General features: G+C 37.0%; 1 protein-coding gene across 2 annotated transcripts; it reads right to left on the bottom strand.

Moving 5' to 3' along the window:
• Positions 1-1,342: 1,342 nt before the first annotated feature.
• On the bottom strand, positions 1,343-25,536 carry LOC106130358 (aminopeptidase N-like). 2 transcript variants are annotated; one of them, XM_013329181.2, is made up of 15 exons: positions 25,412-25,536; positions 14,938-15,134; positions 13,128-13,837; positions 12,176-12,331; positions 11,122-11,442; positions 10,585-10,768; positions 9,848-10,083; positions 9,160-9,340; positions 8,012-8,210; positions 7,222-7,496; positions 6,814-7,010; positions 6,257-6,424; positions 5,365-5,578; positions 2,243-2,390; positions 1,343-1,710 (listed from the first exon to the last, which is right to left on the bottom strand). In XM_013329181.2, exons 2-15 carry the CDS (start codon positions 15,118-15,120, stop codon positions 1,463-1,465), a joined length of 3,420 nt encoding a protein of 1,139 aa, XP_013184635.2. In that variant the 5' UTR covers positions 15,121-15,134; positions 25,412-25,536; the 3' UTR covers positions 1,343-1,462. The 2 variants fall into 2 exon arrangements, with proteins under 2 accessions (XP_013184635.2, XP_013184636.2); XM_013329182.2 differs by lacking the exons at positions 14,938-15,134; positions 25,412-25,536 and adding an exon at positions 14,131-14,423.
• Between the last annotated feature and the right edge of the window lie 428 nt (positions 25,537-25,964).

Below are 25,964 nucleotides of genomic sequence, written 5' to 3' on the forward strand. Positions count from 1 at the left end.
ACACTAACAATAATTTCATTTCAAGTACATATCGCATTTTTCTTCATTTCTATAGATCTGAGTAAGCTTTATCTTGATTACTTTTTGAAATTCTTCTAAATTGGTGTTGGCAACAAATATATTAAATACCATATAGGTAATTCAACAGGTTTTATTTTAATGTTCTTTACATAATTATAACAAACATTTTAATTTGTTTATTCAAAGCTTTCTCGTTAGGATACTAATCCTAGTAATTTTAATCGCTTTCAAATGAGAAGTCGCGAAAGAAAAAAAACCGAATGAATATGTACGAATAAAAATGTTTTATTATACTGTTTTTGAACATGAAAATCTTAAATCTTGAAAAAATCATGAGTGAATACATACATATAACATTTTGAAATTAAATATAACAAAGGACTACTTACTATAAATTCACCAGTAAACAGTTAACTACTATATGGAATTGAGATTTTTTACTATTTACTGGTAATTTTAAGTAATCAAAAAAGTGCAACATCAATAAAACTTCACTTATCTACTGTAAATTGGACAGGCTTAAAACTAATGTGATGCCTTAAAAATTTTATTTAAAAAATTACCTATTGTGATGTAATAATAGCAAAAAAAAAATAAGAGAAATCTGTTACTCAATAAAAATAAATACTTTATAACATAATATGTGTTAAATTATTCTATAAATATTTGCAAGAAATTTTAAATTACTATATTGCACAGCAATTTAGTGTTGTAACAATTACAATTTTCTTAATATTAAAAGCAATTAAATACAATCTTATTAAAAAATATGAATTTGGTAAGTACACACTTTAGTGATAAGACTAAATATATATATTTTTTTTTTGCAAACAAGAATATACAATGAAAACTATAAACATACTGAACAAAGCAGATCTCACCATTATATTTTTATTACTGAAATGCACGTAAAGATTCCTATACATAATATATTATATCAAATCTACTTATATTCATCATTCAGTTTAATAATAAGTCAAATATCATGCGCACTGTTTTGCTTATTATTTATTAATAATATAGAAACAGCACCAGATTTTGACTAGAATTATTTTCGAAATTAATTATAGAGAACAACATATTTTTCTTTATACGAGTACATTATAACATATTCACATTTATAAAGAGGAATGTAAAGGTATGTATAGTTGTTTAAAAAAGAGGAAGCAATTACATTTTTTTATTTTTAATAATTTACAAAATAAGTATGTGTTTAAAAAAGTGGAAGAAATTACCTTTTTTTTATTTTTAATAAGTTACAAATACGTGTTTAAAAAGCGGGAGAAATTAAATAATTCTATTGTATTCAGTAAAAATATGAGACTCCCGTATTCTGTATTTGAAAAAATTACACACGCAGGCATTTGTATTCATGTCATGATAAATACCTATAATTTTTAAAAAAATTAAAAACACATATATTAAAAAAAAAGGTTTAACTCTATGGACTAGTTGAAATTTCCGTTGTACTTTCTGTTGTATTATTCATAAATTCGGTGACATTGACACTATGATTGACGTTGGCACTGCTCTCGGTAACGTCTGTTCTGTTGGCACCGCTGTTGGGTACTGGCTCCGTTGTGTTGGCAGCACTGTCGGGAATACTGAATGTTGTGTTGGTAATAACATTTTCTTTTTCACTGATTGGTGGTGGTGTTGTGACGTCGGCATCGTTGCTTTCATTTTTACCTGAACGAACAAATTAATATTGTGTTTGAGTGGCTACCAATGATACGATTCGTTCGTCTTTTGTGTAAATAAAAAAGAAATTGAATTGAAAAATTATTTTTGCGTGTATAGACCATTTATCGAGGAAGGCTTTAGGCTATACTAGAGGCCGCCCGCGACTTCGTCCGCATGGAAACCCTATCAATCCCGCGGGAACTCTGGGATAAAAAGTAGCCTATGTGTTATTCTGGGTCTTCAGCTACCTACATACCAAATTTCATGGTAATCGGTTCAGTAGTTTTTGCGTGAAAGAGTAACAAACATCCATACATCCATACAAACTTTCGCCTTTATAATAGTAGTAGGATAACATCACGCTGCAACTATAACGATCAAAGACATAATGGCAAATGTGAGAAAAAAAACGGGGGAAAATTATTCATCCCCGTGGAATAGTTATTTTGGATATCATTAATGATGCCCAAAATAACTATTCCACGTGGACGAAGTCGCGGGCGGAGTTAGTCCGTTATAAATAAAAATTAAGAAATACCCGTGACGTAGCCCTGGAACCACCGGTTGATATCCCTCGCGTGTCTCTGCATCCAATCGATGCGCAGAGTGGCCGTGTCAACCAATTTCTGGAGCGTTTGCGACATCGGAAGAAGTTTGTCTTTGTGTTGCATCGCGAACGATTTCAGCTGTAACAATATGGATACGGTTGATGGCAACTGGGAACATACATACATACATACATAAAATCACGCCTCTTTCCCGGAGGGGTAGGCAGAGACTACCTCTTTCCACTTGCCACGATCTCTGCATACTTCTTTCGCTTCGTCCACATTCATAACTCTCTTCATACAAGCTCGGCGGTTTCGGGTACTTTTGACCTGACCCTTTACCAGGACGTCCTTAATTTGATCAAGATACGTTCGTCTAGGTCTTCCCACTCCGACCTTTCCCTCCACACTCTCCTTGTATATCTGCTTAGTCAACCTGCTTTCATTCATCCTCTCCACATGACCGAACCATCTTAACATACCCTTTTCTATTCCTGTAACTACATCTTCTTTCACATCACAACATTCCCTTATCACGCTGTTCCTTATCCTGTCACTCAATTTCACACCCATCATACTCCTTAACGCTCTCATTTCCACTGCATTTATTCTGCTTTCATGCTTCTTTTGCCATACCCAACTTTCACTCCCATACATTAATGTCGGGACCAACACGCCCCTGTGCACAGCCAGTCGAGCCTTTTTGGATAGTTTCTGACTGCTCATAAAGGCATGCAAAGCTCCATTCACCATGTTCCCCGCGTTCACTCTCCTTTCAATATCACTATCATACTTGCCATCTGATGTAAACTTTGATCCTAGATATACAAACTCTTTCACTTGCTCCACTTTTTCTCCTCCAATCAAAATATTACATGCTGTCATTTCTTTCTCCATTTCAAAAACCAGTGTTTTAGTTTTACTTACGTTCACTTTCATTCCTTTCTCTTTTAAAGCTTCATGCATACAGTTTACCATCTCCTGTAACTCCTCCGCTGATGACGCCAGTATAACCTGATCGTCGGCATAGAGCAGACATTTGACGAGTAACTCATTCATCCTTAATCCACTTTTAGACTCTTTCAAATCTGTCAAACAGCTATCCATAAATAGGTTGAACAGCCACGGTGACGCAACACATCCTTGCCTAACGCCTTTCTCAATCTTAAACCACTCAGTGTGCGCTCCGTTTATCCTGACACAAGCACTCGAATCCTCATATAAGGATTTCAGTGCTCGTATTAAGAGACTGCTCACCCCATGCATAGAAAGTGCTGACCACAATTCATTCCTCTCAACTCTGTCATAGGCCTTTTCCAGATCTACGAATGTGCAATAGACTTTTTGACTCTTGGCCAAAAACTTTTCGGCTATGCACCGCAAGGAAAAGACCTGATCAGTACATCCCATTCCCTTTCGAAATCCCGCTTGAGCATCCCATATTTTGTCATCAGTTTCATTCCTGACTCTATTAATCAATACCTTAGCATACAATTTGCCGACGACGCTAAGCAGGCTTATACCACGATAATTTTTGCAGTCCAGCTGTGACCCTTTTCCTTTGTAAAGTGGCACGATAACAGCCTTACACCAATCTTTTGGTACTCGGCCGCTTCTCCAACACAAATTGAAAAGGCAGTACAACTGACTAGCTACTACGCCTTTTCCTGCTTTAAGCATCTCGACCGACACTCTATCACACCCAGCAGCCTTTCCCGCTTTCATACTCTTAAGTGCTTCCACAATTTCGAACATTTCAATTTCGTCTTCCATCTCATTCTCTTTTTCTTCGCTATAGCAAAAATCTTTCTTATTTCCTTCCTTTTTTTCAAATAAACTTTCAAAATAGTCCTTCCATATCTTTAGTACACATTCTTCTCCTTTCACAACGCTACCATCCTGGCATCTGATCCTAGTCAGCTCTCTGGTTATAGTATTTCCTCGGGCTGACCTTACGGATTTCCAGAATACTTTCAGATTTGACTGAAAGTCTTCTGATAGCCTTTTATCAAAATCCTCTTTATACTCTTCTTTCTTTCTAATCACAGCTTTCTTAACCAAATCTTTCATTTTCTTATATTCCTTACGTGCTTCATTCACATCCTCATCTATAACCTCTTGCATTCTTAAGTTAGCTTTTGCTGCTAACAAATCCAGCCATGCTTTCTTCTTTAATCGCACAAGTTCTTGCACATCTTTACTCATCCACGCATTTTTGTGATTTTTTCCTTTCCTTCTTCTACTTACACCACACACTTCAACAGCTACTTTCACAATTCTTTCTTTAAATTCCTTCCATCCATCTTCAATATCGCTCATTTCCTCTAAATCTTCAAATTCATCCTTCAGTCTATTAATATACTTCTTACCTACATCCATATCTTGCAAATTTTCTACTTTTACTCTTTCCAAAGCGCTGGTTTGCTCCCTTACCCTGTGCCGCCAGCGATTGAAGATACCCCTTATCCGGGATATCACCAGTAAATGGTCCGAGTCAATGCCAGCACCGCGATATGCACGGGTATCCAGCACTTTGTTCTTCAATCTTTCATCTACAATCACAAAGTCTATCATACTTTTTAAAATACCTTCCACTCTTGTGTAGGTGTGGATCTCTTTATGTTGAAACATTGAGTTCGACACAAAAAGATCCCACTCTAGACAAATTTCTAATACACTTCTTCCATTATCATTCACCCGTTAAAAATGTGAGAAAGAGAGTAAGGTTTTGTGAATAGATGTTGTCACGGCTCCCCAACATTTGGGAGCCATTCCTAAGCGGGGAACACAGCGGGGGCACTGCGGGATGCGCGGGCGCACGGCCGCGTACCGCGCGCTTCGCTCACTTCTCTCCCTTGCGCTACAACAATCGGACAAGCTCACGCCACGATATATATCACGGCGGATTCATACATGAAATATTAGATGTCTACCCCGCTCATACAATCACGAAGACTACAATCGGCGGGCGTCGACAGATGTTACATAACTCTCATAGGTAAAATGCTGCAGTGCAGTTTGATACCGCTCCTTCTGCACTGACACTTTGGAAGTGGCAGTTAATTTAGTTTTAAGCAATTTATATTGCGGTAATTTAATGGTACAAACATACCTTATTCAACTCATCGACGCTAGAAATGAATCCGAACGCGCCGTTGAGAACGTTCGAGAACATGAACGCGTCCATTTCCGTGAATTTCTCGTAAACTCTATCGAAGTTCTGTATGAGGAAGTCTTGTGCGATTCTAGTGCCGACTGAAGACTCGACACTCCATACGGCCACGGCGTACTGTTTGGGGATTTCTGATAGGCTTTTCTCTAGTAATCTGTAAAGAGAATTGAATTTGAGCGTGCCTATGACTATTTTCGAGGTTATGCACATTAGTTTGAATACTAACCAATGCTCTTACGGTGAGGGAAAACATATTCAGGCAACTGGATGTGTAACCATAATTGATCCAATAGTTCTCCTGCAAATGTTGTGGAGGTCAGACGGGAGTCGCTTCGTGTAAAAACCTGGCTCACCAATCCAGGATCCATGGTCAAAGGCATCTCTAGAGGGGTGTGGATGCAACCGGTACTTAAGCCAGGAGGAAGGAGGCGAAGAATTTGAGCGATATATTACAAGTCAATTTGTGATCATTTAAAAATAAAAGCGAACTACCCTCATAATTACTACTACTAAAGCGGGCGGTACTGTGTGTGATTTTGTGTTTAAACACCAGTGCATAAAAACTTTTCTTGCGCGATTTAGAATTTACGCTAAGAGCCAATAGCAGCCTATTGGCTCTTAGCGTAGAAATGTCACAGTCCCCTTCACCCCGAGTCCAAAGTAAAGCAAAGAAGAGGGAGCATTCGAAAGCGTGGTCAAAAACAACCACTTCCGCCAATTTGTGACGAGAGAAATGGCTTTCAATTTTTCCGTACATCTTAAGGCAGCGGTATAAGAAACAAATCGTCGCTGCTACTGGCGAAAAGCTGAAACAATGTAAAAGAAGACTTACGTGCTGATAAGAGATTCTTCTCTGGTGGAAGGCAGACTGGTGATGAGCAAGCTCTTGACGTTGGGGTCCGTGGCGTTCATGAAGGCGGACCAGATGATGTCGAATTCTCTGCGAGTGCCGTGTTTTAGGGCGATGTTGTATACTAAAGAGCGGAGGTAGCTTGGGATTCTGGAACAAAGTACTGGTTTTTATTTTTGAGGTTCTATAAGGTAGGGAAATTACGTTATGTTCGTGAGTATGTCACATTTGGTTTATATGCGTCATGAAATTTGGAAGGTAAGTTTATTCAATGAAATTTATATATCATATAAGCGAGGGATGGATAACAATTTAATAAAAATAGAATTTAATTAAAACTAAATTTTGGCATAATTTCGATGAACAATAAATTCATAACATCGCAACATCGACGTTTCCAGCGAACGGTTGTTCTTAATTTTAAGCGTGTTATTTCTTTCACAATCCGGATCGCGAAGGACCAAAAATGTTATTAGTCCTTCGAGCCGGATTTGAAAAATATACAGCATGATCATGATTACAGAGCCAATATAACTCACGGATTTTCGCTCAAGTCTTGCTGGCTAGCCCATTTCTCAAACTCCTGTTTGGCCCAGTCGAGACAACGTGGGGATTCCATGAAACACTCCCACATCACTAGGTTTTCTATCAAGAAGGCCTCGTTATCGTCCTTAGGTTTGTTCAGGCCGTAGTTCAGACGGGACAGCTGGGTTTTTAGAAGAATTCTCATGTAATCCTGGAATGGAAAAGAAAAAGAAATTGCTTTCATCAATCCGTGCGCTTAATAGCGACGCAAGAAGGTTAAAATCACGAAGACTTTGCTTCGATACATACATCGAAGGTTTTTTTTTCAAATACGAGTATGAAGTCAAAATCAATTAAATTTCAAAACACTCTGAAGGAAATAATCATTAGTTCATTAGAGAAAAATACAAAAATAAAAATACCTGGAAATAAACGTAACCAGGCGTTGCTTTCAAATTGTGCTTCAAAAAGCCCATATTGTTCAGTAGCAAATCCCACACGATCTTCGAACTCTCACCGTTCTTCACGCACGTGGTCAAACCCAGGGCGTAACTGTAGTTAAGCTGCCCAGCTTTGGCCAAATTAAAGGCGTCATCGATTAACTGAGCTTTCGTTATTGGAGACTTGACCTCGCCAGATTTCAAAGCTTTGCTCAAAAGCTCCCAATTCTTCTGGTCGTAGTTCACGCGGTAGTAGCCTGGAATTGATGTTAGTTTTTATTTGGTTTCTGACACTCGATACATACATACATACATATGGTCACGTCTATATTCCTTGCGGGGTAGACAGAGCAAACAGTCTTGAAAAGACTGAATGGCCACGTTCAGCTATTTGGTTCAATGATAGAATTGAGATTCAAATAGTGACACTCGATGGTGAAATGAATTTAAAATGACTATATTGATGTGATATCGATCCTAGGAAGGAACGATTATGATGACTCTGACATGAGAATTCAAGCCTAAAAAGATATAAAATTAAGAAAGCCTTGTCTGCTCTGATAGTACAATAAAACGCATAAATATATTTCAGCGCGATAAAGAATAAGTTCAAATTTAATGTAGGTAAGTCATATTAGAACAAATTTCACTTCAAAAAAAGACTTGAACTAAGAACTAAAGACTTCTAAACTCTCTTTACACTACTCCTCTACATGGCAAAATCATTTCAATGATTGTTTTATTTAAAAAAAAATACAAAAAGAAACCTTACCCACAGCATCTACATTGACATAAAGAGCTTGATCTTTTTCCACCGGCAATGAGAATATTTTAGACCGATCTTTAAGCCACACTCTCGGTTTAGTAGTCCAGTTTGCTAATGGGGCATCGACAGATGTGTAACTTATGGGGATTTCCCATAATTGGTCTACCATTTTCTTATAAGGGGCTTTGGTGCTTGTAAACAGCCTCTGAAATATAAAAGAGGGTGAAATTTCTCTATGGTGGCCGTGTAGTTTTTAAAATATAATAAATATGAGTTTCTAAAATAAGAACAGGAACAAAAAGAAATATTAAAATAACAAAATATTTAATTCTTTATCAAATATGGAAACTGGAATTGTTTTTGTATATACCTATTGCTTGAGGTATATATGATATTGGGAACACAATCAAGTGGCAATAAAAAAGAGAATAATACTGGACACATTTAAACTATATTTGAAAAACGAATCAAAACACATCTTTCAACACACACCCCAACATCATCTTTTTTTCACAAATATTTAAACTGAGAACACAAATCTAACTCTACTTCGCCAGTATCATTGTTTTTCTTAACATGAACGTTACCACGTACTAATGAAGGATACTGAAGAAAGGTCACTGAACTCCGGCTGATCAGCATCGCCAATACTAACCCCTCTCATTTGAAAAGAAATCAAAACAACCACCTCTTTTTCGTTATTTTTAAATACAGAACATGAGCCAAAAAGATTTGAAATTTAACATCGAATGCATCGTATTTTTTTAATTTTTCATCATTATAAAATAGAACACCAACCATTGTAGAAAAAAAAATTTCAACTAAAACTTAAAGAATGGTTCATTGCTTTAGATTATTAGGCTACGGAGAGCATTTTGGACATCATGTCTTAAAAAAATTAAAAATAATAATAAAATAAATAAATAGATATAAGTATGTATAAAAGAACACTGTGTAATTTCACATTTGTAACATCAGAAGTAACAACGACCTGGTGACCCAAGATACAGGTTCCGGCCTAGTTTGAGTCTCCAGGACTCCAACAAGTTTTTGTAATTGTTTTCTCTTTTTTACTATTAATGTGTTACCTATTGTGTAACTTGTGGAGTTAAATAAAATATTATTTATTTTTTTTTTAATTTTAAAACACCAACCTGACTCAACTCCACTTCGCCAGTATCATAGTTCCTCTTCACATTGAGTACGGGGTACCCCGCTTGTCGTGTCCACGTGTTCATGAAGGATACTAGCGAGAGGTCATTGAACTCCGGCTGGTCAGCTGTAGCCGTAGACATGGCTTGCCATAGGTCGTTTTCTTCAGCGTTTGTGTATTGCCTAAGGAGATAAAAATAAGTAATTGCCGTGTGGTTCCCGGCACCAATAGAAAAAAAAAAAATAGGAGCAATAGAAAAAAGAATAGGACCATGACCACTCCGTTTCTTTGCCATGGTGGTCGTAAAAGGCGACTAAGGGATGGGCTTATAAACTTGGGGTTCTTAATTTAGGCGACGGCCTAGCAAACTGTCACTAAGTATATGAATCTCAATTCTATCATTAAGCTGAAGCTGACCTTTAAGTCATTTCGAGACTGTTGGTTCTGCCTACCCCGCAAAGGATAAAGACGTGATTATATGTATGTATGTAGATTAAAACTTATTACACGAAGCGACTCTCATCTTACCTTCGCAACCTTTGCAGGGGAACCTAACCCGTATTGGACCAATCATGGTAACACATCTAGTTGCCTGAATGTGCAGGTTTCCTCACGATGTTTTCCCTCACCGTAAGAGCCATCGGTTATTCTTGGTCTTCCATTTTACACATAAATAAATAAATACTTACCATTCCTTGAGATAATGGACCAATCCTTTCCTAAAAAGCTCTTCACTGATCGTATGGTTCAGCATCCTGATCAAATTGGCTCCTTTAGTGTACGATATTTCATCGAATTTCTGCGATATTTCCGATGCGTCAACGACTTGGCGGGAAACGGGCGAGGTGTTTTTCAATGCGTCAGAACGAAGGAGGTCCATTTTGTCCCGTGATAGAGATTCCAGCATGTTCCATTCGGGCTCAATCTAGAGAAAACAGGTTAAATTGTATTGAAATTAATGTAATATAACTTTCTTCGCATTACTAACTAACTGATAAATATAGTGCTATAACGGTATTGTAACTCTATTATGAGACAGATTTGTACTACAAAAGTCGCATAAGCTGCTATTGCGTAAAGTTTTAACGTTTTAGAGCTTCCTAAACAGTCTTGAAAATTCTTTTAAAGGTATTTATATCACCAAAGTGCTGGAGCAATTTTGAGCGATTTTGCTACATGGTGACAGTAATTAGCTCTAATGTTTCAAAACCGTTCAGCCGTATGGCTTAAATTGAATTGAGATTCTAACAGTGATAGGTTGCTAATACATCGCCTAGAAGTGGAATCCCAAGTTTATAAGACTATACCTACGTATCCCTTAGTCGCCTTTCGCCTTTTACGACATCCATGAGAAAGATGTACACACACAGAGGAAAAAACCGGAGAAAAAAGTTTATATTAAAAAAAAGAACAAAAAAGTACTCACGTGATCAACTCCAACATACTCTATATAAGTCGCGAACCCCTCATTGAGCCACAGATCTGTCCACCATCGCATAGTGACGAGGTTCCCGAACCATTGGTGAGCGAGCTCGTGAGCGACATCTATCGCCACGTTCTGGCGGTCGCGAGGAACTCCATCTATCTCGTCGAATAGCAGCGTCGTTTCTCTGCGTTAGAGCGAGACCATTATATTTACTCAGTTTCATTATTTAGGTGTGAAAATTCGATAGAAATTCGGAATTTGAATAGCGTTTGACTAAAACTGGCAGAATGAGATGGAGATTCGTAATTTAAAAGTAAACAATGGTCTGTTTCTCAGTACAAATTATGAAACTTTTTTGATGTTGGAGTTGGGGATTCCGAATTTAAATGTAAATTGAGTATCAAGTATCAATGACATGAAATTAGTCAAAAAGTCCAGTATCACATTAAAGTATCAATGACATGAAATTAGTTAAATAAGTCCACCATCACATTAATAATAATTGATCTTGCAGCAGGGAACAATAAAAAGAGTTACCTGAAAGTGATCAGCCCCCAATTCTCCATAGCACCGCTCGAGAAATCGGGTATAGCGATCAAGTCTATCTTCTCCAAAGCGTAAGGCACACCAAAAACTTCTTCGTAGTACTTAAGCAGTTTCGGGGTTATTTTCAAGGCATAATTCGCTTTCTGTATCAGCTCCGGCCTGGTCCATATCTTTATGGTTTTAGTAACGTTGTCTTTGCTCACATAACTGGTCTCAAGGTAATTGAAGTCGGATAGTACGTATGCGACAAGGTAAGTGGACATGTTCACGGATCTCTCGAAATGTGTCCATTGCCAATTGGGCAGTTCTGGCCTGTGGAGAAAAAAATAAAAGTTTTTTAAACAGTGTGCCATGTTAATTGCATAGATTATAATAGATTTATTTTCAAAATTGGATAGGTACAAGGTATCACTTATTGACGTCACATCACTAAAATCTAATTATAACTACTACCGCTTTCAAAGCGCATGTGTAGAAGAAGCGGCGGAACAAACTACACTGCAGCATTTTCATCGGACGTCAATATACAAATATGGATCTCTTAAATCTAAATCATAGACGAATGCACATTGTCTACATTAAAAACCTGAATGAATGTAGAACTAGTAATATACTTTTTATTATCAACTAGGCTTTACCCCTCTTTAATCATTTCTTAAATTTTGATTTTTTCTGTGCAGCAGCAAAAGTGTGATTGTCTGTGACAGGAGGTCCCGATTTCGAATGCCAGGATATGAGAAACGAACTTTCTCCGATTGGTCTAAATTCTTCGATTTTTTATCTTTATAAGTATTTATTACAAAATATACTTAGTATCGTTGAGTTAGTATCTTTTAGCACAAGTCCCGTACTTACTTCGAGGCTAACTCAATTAGTGTAATTTGTCCTTTATATATTTATATTTATTTATTTATTTATTCTTTATTGTAACAATTACAATAGGCGGACTTAATGCTAATAGCATTATCTAACAGTCTACCATTTATATTTATTAGTTATTTATCTATATAAATTTTACCATACAAACAATGAGAAATCTACTCACATTGGCTCCTGCGCAGCAACCTTCATGTTAGATAGTACGGATACATTATTCGGATGGGCGATGCTGATCTCAAACTTGGCTTTGAATGCCGGTTCATCGAAGCACGGGAAGGCTGCCCGGGCTGAAGTGGGTTCGAACTGGGTTACACCCAATTTTCTGCAAAATTAATATTAGTACATACATATGGTTACGTCTATCTCCCTTGCGGGGTAGACAGAGCTAACAGTCTTGAAAAGACTGAATGGCCACGTTCAGCTATTTGAATTAACAATAGAATTGAGATTCAACTAGTGACAGGTTGCTAGCCCATCGCCTAAAAAAGAATTCCAAGTTTGTAAAACTATCCCTTAGTCGCCTTTTACGACATCCATGGGAAAGAGATGGATTGGTCCTATTCTTTTTTGTATTGGTGCCGGGAACCACACAGCACATTAATATTAGTTTTCATGGTATATTTCATAATAGTAAAAAGTAGATATTGATAATGAGGTTGATTATATGTTTGTATTTGCTGTTTAAGGAATATGATGAAGAATTCCTGGAATTAATATTTAAATGCCGTGTGGTTTCCGGCACTTTGGAATAGAACCACTTCTTAATTCTTTTTTTCTTATGAATGTCGTGAAAGGCTACTAAGGGATAGGGTTATAAACGGAATTCCTCTTGAAGGCAATGGGCTAGCAACATGTTGCTGTTCATTTCAATTCTATCATAAAGCCATACAGCTGAATGTGGCCTTTTAGTCTTTTCAAGACTGTTGGTCCTGTCAACCTACGCAAGGGAATATAGGCATCACTATATGTACATATGTATGTATATCAATTAATGTTAATAACAAAATAATAAGCATTTTGGATGTTATATCTGTTAGCTTGTAAGATGTATTTAATGAATACATAAATAAATTCTAAAGTTTTTGCTAATAAATTGTAATTAAAAATGCTTTACTTACTTGACTGCATTCATGCTATTTGTATACGTGCTCTTATAAAAACCAGTCATAGCATTTGAAATAGCTCCGTTAAATGACAACTGCAAAGTGTAATCCACATCAGGTGTAAGTGCCGTGGCCAATTTTAAGATCATTCTGTCTCCGGATGCTTGTGTTATAGAGATAATCTTTATATTACGCACACTACTATGTGTTATTTGAGTGTCAACAGCATCAACAGATGTTACGTTGTTAGGAATATATTCGGCTATTGGAAGCAAGACTGTTGTAGATTCTGTTACATTTAAAGTTGTTACATTTTCTGATAAAGCTGGCACAGTGTTGATTTCTGGTGGTAAAGTTGTTGCTGTTTCATTCAGATTAATGGGTGTTTCTGTTACGGCAACAGTTTCGGGAATAGTTGTGTTTTCAACTTGCCGTTTAGTTCGGTGTATCGTTTCAACTTTCTCATATATTTGTTCAGTTAGAATAGCATTATCATTAATACTGAGATTCTTTGAGTGAAGTATTATTTCTTTAACTTTCTGACTAGCTCGTATTGTTATGTGAACTTCTCCACTGAAGTTTGAGTTTTCCAAGTCCGTTATTAATTTTAATCTGTAGAAACTTGGCACTATGGTGGATGGGAGACGCAGGTCTGGCGAAGGTGAGCTGTTTTGAGTGAAGAGCTCAGCTTCATCCCAAAATTCTGTTGGTTTGGCATTAGAGAGCTGAAATAATAAAAGATGTATAAAAACAGATTAATTAGGTAGGTCTGATAACATAAATTAAACTTTTCAATCGATATTACACTTATATTATGGGATATGGATATAAATTAATTTAACGAGGTAAGAATTGGGTTCCTAAAGGACTTATGGCCGGCAAGCAAAGAATTCTCTTCATTGAATTAAGAGAAAAGAAATACACTTTAACGAAATTATTGTAAAAATAAATAAAGTTATGTAGAATCTATAGAAAATAGGACAATCCTGTACATTTTAAGAGTCAATATGATACTTACAGCGAATTTTCCGCTTAGAATTACGCCTAAAACTACGACATAAAATAATCTCCAATACATAACGTTTAACAAATAAAATATCACAGTAAAAAATGCAAACTTAAAAGATTATAACAGCAGATCAATTTTACACGTCTTTCCTCATTTTGACACACGTTTTTTAATTAATTTTAAATCTATTTATTAATTTTTAAACATTTATTTCCTCAAAAATCTCGCGCACTTGTCTGAATGTTTCACGATTGTCATTTTGACGTTTAATATTTTTTAAACTCAAAACACGGCGAAGTTTATGATGTCAAAGGTCGAGTTTACGCCTTAGTTCATTGCTTCCGCCCCTGAACGATAAATGGGGCACGTTACGGAGATAATTATTTAAATTCGTCGATAAGCCGAGTTATCTCATTTATGACTATATATTTAGGTGACCTTTGCATTATCAGATTGTACTTACGAGACGAGACCATCATAGGTACGAGACAAATGGCACATTATCTTGCCAATTTCTAAGAATTCCTAACTATCATTTTATCCACGAACATGTTATCAGTGATGCAATTAGTGACTTGACTTACTAAATAATTTCGGAAGAACCGATTTTAGTTGCCTAGCACGATATCGCTCATACCTACTCATATCCGAAACGTTCCCGTTTCACGACTTATTTCATGGTAAAACAAACTCTAGACCATAGTCGGTCTATATTAAACAAACAAACATTCTAGAGTAGCTCGGGGTCGCACTGAATGTAGGTCTAAAACTCGGATCGTTCTCCCTGAAAGTTGCCTAAAAAGAGAATAAACCTACCTTAAAATACGTAATGAAGTACGTTATCAGGCCAACCAGAACGGCCGCCACCACAGCGACCAATATGAAGGTGACGCAAATGCAGGTAGTTACGAAAATGCCCCCCCTTCGGCCATATTGTATGTCGTCGGGGCCATGAGATTCGTAAGCCAGAAACTGCTGGCGGCTGTTCGACAGGGTCATGCTGTCAAATCATTCTGAAAAAAAGGAAGAATCATCAGCAATTATCACCATCACGGAAACTATCTCCATATTGTACGGAATAATCCAAGTTAATGTATAAAGTAGATGATAGTGCATCATTGGGTTAGTATTAAGATTAGGTATTCATGCCTATTTGGCTTAATCAAAGCAATCTTCCGTAATAGCTTATGTGGGATTCATGAAGCTTCAACACGCTATTGTTTAGTGCAAAATTACAGAGTAAGGATTGGTGCGTGTGGTTCCCGGCACCAATAGAAAAAAGAATGGGATCACTCCATCTCTTTTCCATAAAAGGCGACTAAGGGATTGGCTTATAAACTTGGGATTCTCTATCAGATTTTTTCAAGACTATTGGCTCTGTCTACCCCGCAAGGGATATAGACGTGATGATATGTATGTATGTAGGATTAGATTTAATACTACTTAGGACTATTATAAACAGACGAAAGGAGAACACAGGGTTCAGAAGATACCTGTACAACACATCAAGGTGGGGTGTTATAGCTATCTCCTGAGCATACCGTACAACCAACTGAATTGCATGAAAAGATTTATACATATATACTTATATATAGCCACGTCTATAACCCTTGCGGGGTAGATAGAGGCAACAGTCTTGAATAGAATAAAAGGCCACGATCAGTTGTATCTCTTTCTGATGGAAATGAGTTTCAAATAGCTTGCTAGCCCATCGTCTACGAGAGGAATCCCAAGATTATAAGACTATCATTTAGTCGTCTCTTACGACATCCATGGGAATGATGTGGAGTATTCCAATCCAAATTGCCGGAAACCACGCGACACAAGATTGATGATTGAGAAATACACAATCATGGGAAGTGGAAAGATGTATCTGCCTACTCTTCAGGAAGTGCGTGATGTATGTATGTAGTTACGAATACCTAAGGATTATACAATCATGATCCCCTTAGGGTTAGGGAGTTCTGACGGGGGTCACTTCATGAATTTACTTGGAACCCTTTCCAGTCGTGAAGAAAACCAATATTTAAGTGCAACTTAAGTGCAGTCGCAAGTAAGCGACCAATATCTATCTCTTTCTCTGTTTTATGTTTTGACCTTTTAATAAAGACCTCTCATCATGACGTCCGTAAACTATACAAAATCGTTTAGATACCGAAAACAATGACTTGGCCGTTTAATAATCGATTATTGTTTGTATTTAATAGTTATTTGAATCGGTGAAGTAATTTAACACGGCGGTTATCGATTAAATAGACAATTATAATGATTTATTGACGTCTACGGTTTATCAATCCTATTTGATATACTAAGACCTACCTCACAATTAGGAATATGCATATTTTACCTAACAAAAGCCTATAAGCTTTCATGAAATGAGTTTTGACTGTGGATGAAGCGAAAGAAGTGTGCGGTGAACACGGCAAGTGAAATGATGTAGTTTTTTTTTTAAATTCAATATTGGATAGGCAAGTGATGATGAAGACGAATATGTTACATGCTTATCCAAGAGATACCTACCCATTTTTTCTAGGTTTGAATGTTCGCGGACAGTAAGTACTTGTCTGGGAATATAGACGCAGGCAGTTCATTCCACACCTTAGCTACTCGAGCCAAAAAGGAACTATCGAAGCGTTTTATTCGACTATATGGTATATCAACGACAAAAGAGTGAAATTTCCTCTTGATTCTGATAGTCAGATGGAGGAATGATAGGAAGGTCTTTGACTAATCGTGCTAAAAAAAATCCCCAAAATCATTTTATGTTACTACCACTTTTCATCTTCTTAGTTAAAAATGAACTGAATTTCAAAGAATTTGTTGAATGCAGTTGCATAAACAGCTGTTGACGTCAATACATTGCTTTTTGTAAACATTGATGCAATATTCTCTTTTCAATGAAATACCATAGTTTTAATTCCCGGCGTTCGTTACTTTTAAAATTTATCGCTTTTGTAAACTTTAGACGGAATAAAACCAATTTTACAGACATAACGTAATAAGTACTAATGTTGGTCGAATCAAAGTCAAGTCATGGGTCACGTCAAAACTAAACTGATGAATTTGCATGAAAAGATTGAGGAATACAGATTAATTAAGCAAAAGAAGTATACTAGTCTGGAGAAAGAGGCGTCGTGATATGTTTGTTTAAAATTAAGAAAAGATGATAAAAACAAATATTTAGATAAGTATATGAAGAAAACCCACCAATTCACTTCGTAACTGCTTCCAATCGAACGGAGTTGATATAGTTCCCATAGGAATTCTTAGAAATTCCCACGAGAACGGATAGGGTTGACTAGACAAATAAAGAAACTAGGAAGCTACAAAATGGCGGACTAAAGCTGGTTATTCAATAACGTCTCAAAATTTTCTTTATATCTATTAGTTTAATGAGACTTTGGCTAACAAATAAACAGACACACGCGGAAAGTGACTTTGTTTAACATTATGTTGATAAAAATTGTGATAGCTTTTAACCTTCAGATTGGGTGCTATCATATTCTAGAAAAGATAGGGCCTGTTCACCTGGATAACTTAAAAAAAAGTTTTACAAGAAACATTTGGCTGGAGAAGATAAAATGATGTATATATACATCTCATAGAACCACTTCATATCATTCTCATGGATTTCGTTAAAGATGACTAAGGGATAGGCTTATAATCTTGGGATTCCTCTTGTAGGCGATGGGCTAGCAACCTTTCATTATTTGAATCTCAATGCCATCATAATGCCATACAGCTGAACGTGGCCTTTCAGTCTTTTCGAGACTGTTGGTCTACACTGTAAGGAATATAGGCGTGACTATATGTATGTACATCTCTTTATAGATATGCTGTAATTACAAAAGTAATTGAAGATAATCTGCAGTTATGGTCGGTTACTTAGGTTTGCAACGTAACCGGCGAACTTGTACGTAGCTAAAGAGAGAGCGTTCATTAAATGGGAGGGGCTTCATCTATGTTACGTAAAACACTCCGTGGCCTTAACCGTCGGCTGATTTTGTTATTAAAGCTGTAGACGAATTAATGGTGTTACATTTGTTGTGCATCTCTCATTTCCTTCTGCAAATATAGTGTGGTTTCAGTTTGTAGAAGTGATTTTGTGAATGATTTCTTGTGACATATTAATATTGAAGTTACAGTTGAGTAGTTAAGTAAGCCGTTATATTGTTAAAAGTTAACATAAGCAACTAGTACATTATGTGTAAACTATCGAATTGTAAAAAAAATATTGTGTCATGAAAAAAATATATTTTTGACAAATAAATATCTCATACCATAAACTATTATGATTCATTTATGTACATATAAGAAGTGGGAAACAATATAAAAAAGGTACCTAATATAATTTAAAACTACATAATCGTTCTAGATTTCCGGCTAAAATTTATTGTGTTATTCAATATATAAAATGCTGTAAAATATCTATACATACATATACGCAAAGGATTCATGTGTTTGTTTGGTTTTGGCCACTTGGTTACGTACCCATAATATGGAATAGGAGGGGCATATTCTCCACACTATACATACGTCCAAGTTTAGTAAATAATCGTGGTTAGCCGTAACGGAGTACAAGGTCGTAGGTGATTGATGACTGCTATGGTACCAGTCCTTGAATTTATAATGGTCGGGTGCCATGCGGGCCTTAGAGTAACGATAAAATTTCTTTTGAGATTGGATAAATTTGGTTCACTAAATGAACTTTGTAGAGAGTTAATGGTCGAATCGGTAAGGTTAGGACGTGTGTTTTGCATAAAGGCACCGGTTCGATACCCACCTCGTCCATGTTCCAATGACTTTAGGAGTAATGTACATTAGTGTGAATACTAACCGATGCTCTTACGGTGAGGGAAAAACATCGTGAGGAAATCTGCACATTCAGGCAACTGGATGTGAAACTATATGGTCCAATACGGGTTAGGTTCCCCTGCAAAGGTTGCAGAGGTCAGACCGGACTTGCTTCGTGTAAAAACATGACTCACTCAATCCCGGTTCCATGGTCAAGGGCTCACCCCGGGCTCTTCTCCAGAGTGATGAGGATGCAACTGGGACTAGAGCCAGGAAGAAGAAGACTAAATTAACTTTGTCGAGAATTATGTCACTAGTCCCGTGATACTCCTGGTGCAAAATCGGCTTAATTGTTCCAACACATAAGACAATTCAATGGGACTAAAGAGATAAAACGCATGTTACCCATTTTTCTACATGCCCCATTGTACCTAGAAAAAGAGTTATGATTTTGTGCCGTGTGGTTCCCGGCACCAACAGAAAAAAGAAAAGGACTACTCCATCTCTCTCCCATGGATGTCATAAAAGGCGACTAAGGGGTAGGCTTATAAACGTAGGCTAGCAACCTGTCACTATTTGAATCTCAATTCTATCTTAAAGCCAAATAGCAGAACGTGGCCTATCAGTCTTAACAAGATTGTTGGCTCTGTCTACCCCGCAAGGGATATAGACGTGATTATATGTATGTATGGAGAGCTTGGCTTGCGAAATCTTTGCATAGTCTGCAACGTTCTTAAAATTATTACCTTCAAGCATATCTTTACAATCATCTAAGAACAGAGTTATTTCAACATATAGGTAGTTACTTTCTTATCAAGCCACGCGTGTTGGCTACGCTAGCGCCGGGCGATACTAGGCCACCCGTGACTTCGCGATTGTCCAAATGGATTAGAAGGCTCAAAGTTTTACTAAAAACTTAGATAGCTGAAGCGTCAGTGCCCGAAATGTTATGGTGCCCGAAAAAGTGTGACGCAAAAGAAGGCTCAGGTTCTAAACCTTCCATGGCTTTGTACCATTCTCAGTTATGTATTATTAGTATATCATAAGTTGTGTTTTGCCGTGTGGTTCCCGGCACCAATACAAACAAGAATAGGACCACTCCACCTCTTTCCCATGGATGTCGTAAAAGGCGACTAAGGGATAGGCTTACAAACTTGGCATTCTTTTTAGGCGATGGGCTAGCACTGTCACTATTTGCATCTCAATTCTTTCATTGAGTCAAATAGCTGAACGTGGCCATTCAGTCTTTTCAAGACTGTTGGCTCTGTCTACCCCGCAAGGAATATAGACGTGACCATATGTATGTTGTATATCATAAGTATGAGTCGTTGTCGATACTTGAAAGAAAGCGTCCTGAGAAGATCTAGACAGGCAACTGGATGTAGTATAGCCATGATCGAATATGAGTTATATTTCTCTGTTAGAGTTGCGAAGTTCAGACAGGAGTCGCTTTGCGTAAAACCCTGACTTACATCCAGGATCATGGTCCAGGTTCAGGATCTCTCTGGAGAGGTGGCTATACATATAAACATATAATCACGTCTATATCCCTTGCCGGGTAGACAGAGCCAACAGCCTTGTAAAGACTGATAGGCCACGTTCTGCTATTTGGCTTTAAGATAGAATTGAGATTCAAATAGTGACAGGTTGCTAGCCTAAAAGAAGAATACCAAGTTTATAAGCCTATCCCTTAGTCGCCTTTTACGACATCCGTGGGAAAGAGATGGAGTGGTCCAATTCTTTTTTGTAATGGTGCCGGGAACCACACGGCACAGAGGTGGATATAATCAAGACTATTACTAGGAAGAAGCACAAGGCTCTGAAGTTTCCCGAACCCAAAGCTTGGAAATCAACACAGCTGTAATCTAGATGTTTTATTGGTGTAAGAGGGAGACAAAAATCTGTTTTTTAAAAAAACAATGGCGTTATCAAAATAACAGTTAAACGTGGGCTAAATGCACGCGCGGCCTTAAAATAATCGATCGATTTAGTTCTACAACGCATTTTGCGTAAACATAAGTGTAGCTAATGTGAGTGAAAAATGAAAATGTAAATCAACGCGAAAGTATTTTTTTTTTAAATAAATACATATATACGGGACGGCCTCTGTGGCTCAGCGGTAGTTCGCTTGTCTGCGTCAACCGGAACGCCCGGGTTCAAATCCTGGCCAGTACATGATGAGAAACGAACTTTTTCTGATTTGCCTGGGTCATGGATGTTATCTATATAAGTATTTGTTATAAAATATTTTATCGTTGAGTTAGTATCTCGTAACACAAGTCTCGAACTTACTTCGAGGCTAACTCAATCTGTGTAATCTGTCCCGTATATATTTATATTTATTACACAGCTTGAGATAACCTCGAAGTAAGTTCGAAACTTATGTTACGAGATATTAACTCAGCGATACTAAGTATACTTTTTATATTAAATACTTGTATAGAGAAACGTCCAAGACCCAGACCAATCAGAGAAAGTTCGTTTCTCATCATGCCCTGGCCGGGATTCGAACCCGGGACCTCCGGTGACACAGACAAGCGCACTACCGCCGCGCCATGAACCGCCTGGCCATAATTTAGATTGGCATTGGACGTGACTCCGCTACTGTCCCCACAACTTTTGAAAGAAGAAGAAGCGGAAGAATCTAACTCATATTGGATCATGGTTACACTACAAAGTTGTTGTGTACAGTTTTCCTCACTATGTTTTTACCTAACGATAACTTGTAACCAAAACATGATTTAAATGAATATTATACCTTAAATTTCGAATGACCCCATCGAAAACCCAGAGCCACAAACCGGATTTTAATCAATTGATATTTCCTTAACTGATACCAAGAAGGGAGTGACGAAAGACTTTTGGGAATTCCCACGGAATCAGCAAAGATAAAATTAAACTTATTGATAGTGATCTAATAACATACTATGACCCCTGACCTGACGGTTAAAAAGGTAACTTATACTTAAAGCGACCTTTATAACTTTTAACCCTCATTATGCAAATCAGCGGTGATAATTTTAACTTATACGGGATATTATGTAGTTCGTTACCTTTAAAATCTTATGATGCATCTCTATGGTTTTGTTTACGATTGTAGGATTGTTAAGCAAGAGAAAGTTTAATAAATGTGGTGATAGTTTTAGGCGATAGGCTAGCAATCTGTCCCTAATTATACCTCAAACCTAATGCTGAACGTAGCTTATAAGTTTCTACTAGACTTTCTGTCTACCCAGTAAAGGATAAAATCTTAAACAACATGTATTATTTATATGTTGTTTAAGATTTTAATTTGCTGGTCTTGCCAAAAATTTCGGGAAGGCGGATTATCTAATGATCAATTAAAGTACTTTAAGTCAGTCATCAGTTTCACTCACGAGGACAAATTAAACCGCTCGTGACAGCTTGTCAGCCATATTACTTTTTGGGGTTCCTTATAGTTCCGTATGTCAGATATATAGGTACATAAGTTACTGTAATTTTGTCATGTCTGTTTGTTTGGCTGTCTGCGATTCAGTTATAAGACTAATATTTACTCAAATTAAAATTCAACGTTTGTAAGTAAAAGAGCGGCAATGGTCAAATCGATAAGTTGCCCGGTTAAAATGCGTGATGCGTAAAAGTCATAGGTTCAAATTTCAAATCCCGCCTCGGCCATGTACCAATAACTATTTTCGAAGTTATGTACATTAGTTTGAATACTAACCGATACGCTTGCGGTGAGGAATAAACATCGTCAGGAGACCTGGGTATTCAGGCAACTGGATGTGTGACCATGGTGGTCTTCGTATCTTAAGACTACCTACTCGTTCTGTCAACCCCGTGTGGCTAAAAGTCGGGACGTTTTTTTTTTTCAATACTTTGCCTACATTCGGAAATACTAAAATTACTTTTTGTGTCAAGTAACAGGCATTAGTCTTACAAAGAATGGGATAAAAAGACAATCGTTACTTTGTTTTTATCATTGGACTGGAAGTAACATAATAAGGTTAGCTTGAGGCAAACTTCACGGTCATTGCACTGACTAAAGTAATCAAATAGGTAGTTAGTGAGTCAGTGTTCTTTTGTAGGGAAGACTTTGAGATACGTACAGTTCTACATATTTACTCCTGGCTTTAGTAAAGAATACTTAGTCATAAGGAATCATCCCCCTAACTATTTTACTGAAATATCTAGTTCCTTTATTGTTTGCCGGTTGACTGGAAGAGATCCCTTCATGGGATAAGTCCGCCATTGCAAGTGATTTGCTTCTTTTATAACTATGTACTATTTTCTTGTTACTGTGTAAATTTCTATGCAATAAAGATATTACAAATAAACAAACAAACTAATTGCGTCCTCATCTCTCTAGGGAGGAGCCCAAAGGAAACCTAGGTTTAGTTTTGTAATGTCATAAAGAACTAGAAACACGTTCAAGCCGTTGTGGCATCGCACGCGCAACGCCCTTTTATATATTGCGTGAAAAACTATCGCTGTCCCGCTTTACGTCATAATAAAATTCAAAAGGGCCGTGTGGTTCTCGGCACTAATTCAAAAACAATAGGACACTCCATCTCGTTTCCTTGGATGTCGTAAAAGGAGACTAAGGGATAAGGTTATAAACTTGGGATTCTTCTTGTATGCCATGGGCTAGCAACCTGTCACTATTTGAATCTCAATTCTATCATTAAGCCAAACAGCTGAACGTGGCCGATCAGTCTTTTCAAGACTGTTGGCTCTGTCTACCCCTCAAGGATATAGATGTGATAATATGTATGTATGTGTATGTATAAAAAGAGAAACAGTGATAGCTTTTCGCGCGATAAAGAGCAAGGCTCAAAGCAGCATTGAAGAATGTTTAAACAAAAAGTTTGTTTTCATAGAGAACGTTGTTTTATAAATCATGAAAGAATTTTCAACATCAATAGATAGTTCAGTTTCTGTGTTTATCTTTTATTGAAAAAATTTATTTTCTTCTATATATTGTCAATTGTTGAACTATTAGTGCCCGAATAAAAAGCGTAATGCACAAGGAGGCAGAGGTTCAAATCCTTTTTTCTTATAACAATGAAATCATGAATTATTTAAGTGACATTTAACTAGAGGTCACGAATCTTAATTATAATAAATCGAGATGTTGTTATTATCGGAATCATTTTTTGTTCTTCATTTCTATTACACACTTCTTCCCTCGGCCATGTATCACTGTTCATTAGTTTCAGTGCAGACCGACGCTCACAAGGAGAGGAAAATCATCGTAAGAAAACCTGCACATTTGGACTACTAGATGTGCAACCATGATCCATTAAAGGTTTGATTCCATTGCAAAGGTTGTGGAGGTCAGACACGTCTGCGACTCACCCCGGGACTCTGAAAAGAGGCGAGGATGTAGCCGGGATTTGAACAGCTCCTCGAGTGACTGCCTTACTGTGTAGAAATGGCTCTGTCTACCCCGCAAGGGATATAGACGTGACCATATGTATGTATGTATGTAGCCGGGACTCACGCCAGGAGGAAGAAGAAGAAGTGATTTAGACAAGAATAATGAAAACTATACAATTATACATACATATAATCACGTCTATATCCCTTGCGGGGTAGACAGAGCCAACAGTGTTAAAAAGACTGATAGGCCACGTTCAGCTGTTTGCCTTAATGATAGATTTGAGATTCAAACAGTGACAGGTTGCTAGCTTCTCGCCTAAAAGAAGAATCCCAAGTTTATAAGCATATCCCTTAGTCGCCTTTTACGACATCCATGGGAAAGAGATGGAGTGGTCCTGTTCTTTTTTCTAATGGAGCCGGGAACCACACGGCAAACTAATGCGGTAATTACACATACTAATGCGGTAAGTGAATGAAGCAATGAGTTAAGTAACAAAATGTCAGAGGTTGCCTACTGTAATTCATACAAAAACTAATACATTACATACTAAGTACGCATTACCTACAAGAATAAATGAGTTTTACACACAATAGGTTAGTAAATACGGAACAATAAACATTCAGTTTAACATACCGCTAATGGAGTAAATCATTGATGATTTACAACTTATTTTATGGAGAAAAATAAACAAACACAATGTGTCTTCAAATTTTAGGATAACCATGTTTTCTTGAAATTGCACTTAAATTTTGCAGTCATACTGATCGTTTTTAAAAATGTAGAAGGTAATATCAACAAATTTGGTTGAAATTAGTCACAGTTTGGATTTTTTTTGTACATATTTATTGGTTTTCTGGATCAGAGTTATGGATGAATGATTAGGATCAAAACATCAGGTCAGATTTTAAGTATAGTGTCATCTTCACAGCTATTTTTAAAACCACCTCACCGTTGTTAAACAAAACGATAGAAACAAGTGGGTTTATATTTGACATACAATCATTAAATTTAATAACAAACAATTATATTCACGTAATTCATTCAATTTACGAATCGTTTAGTAATTAAATTAACAAAGTTTTTACAAAAACCGTTATTCGAAAAAAAAACAAGAAATAAAAAAAAAATTACCATCAACCGAAGAGGAAATTCCAAATTCAAAACAAAAAACGCACAAACACAATAAAACTCACTAACATGCACTATGAACTTAAAAAAAAAGAAAAACGGCGTAACGTCGAATGCTGGTCGCGCGCTACCAATCTATGGGCGATATGCTTCTACATTGAGCATTATTTTACCTACTTCACGGCTAATTTACGTAGACCTCCCTAACACCTGAGTTTTATTCCTCTTGCATCTAACATTGCACGGCCAGAGAGAGGTGGGGGAGGTCTCTAAAACTGGTGGAAAGTCCACCGGTGTGACGTTTTCCACACCGACCTTGCTGATATAATGTCTTTGAGCAGAAAATATTGTTTTTTCTTTCTTCTCAGTGACACTTGCATTATGAAGTACTAGATCTAGGTTTGTTTTAACAGATGGGCTGTGACTCAATGTTGAATTAAATGACGGTGTTATCAGGTGGTATCTATCATCAATCGTTATGAATTTGATATGACTAACTAGTAATGGAACTATGAAAAGTATTTAATAAACTTCTTTCTGTGATTTTGCGTACCTA

The sequence above is a fragment of the Amyelois transitella genome, chromosome 9 (assembly GCF_032362555.1).
Source record: "Amyelois transitella isolate CPQ chromosome 9, ilAmyTran1.1, whole genome shotgun sequence".
Taxonomy (NCBI): Eukaryota; Metazoa; Arthropoda; class Insecta; order Lepidoptera; family Pyralidae; genus Amyelois; species Amyelois transitella.

Coding starts and splice junctions, on each gene's coding strand:
- LOC106130358 (XM_013329181.2), bottom strand. CDS start 15,120: ATGACCCTGTCGAACAGCCGCCAGCAGTTTCTGGCTTACGAATCTCAT. Junction 11,443..12,175: donor GTTGCTGCGCAGGAGCCAAT/GTGAGTAGATTT, acceptor TTTTCTCCACAG/GCCAGAACTGCCCAATTGGC. Junction 9,341..9,847: donor GTCCATTATCTCAAGGAATG/GTAAGTATTTAT, acceptor TTATCTCCTTAG/GCAATACACAAACGCTGAAG.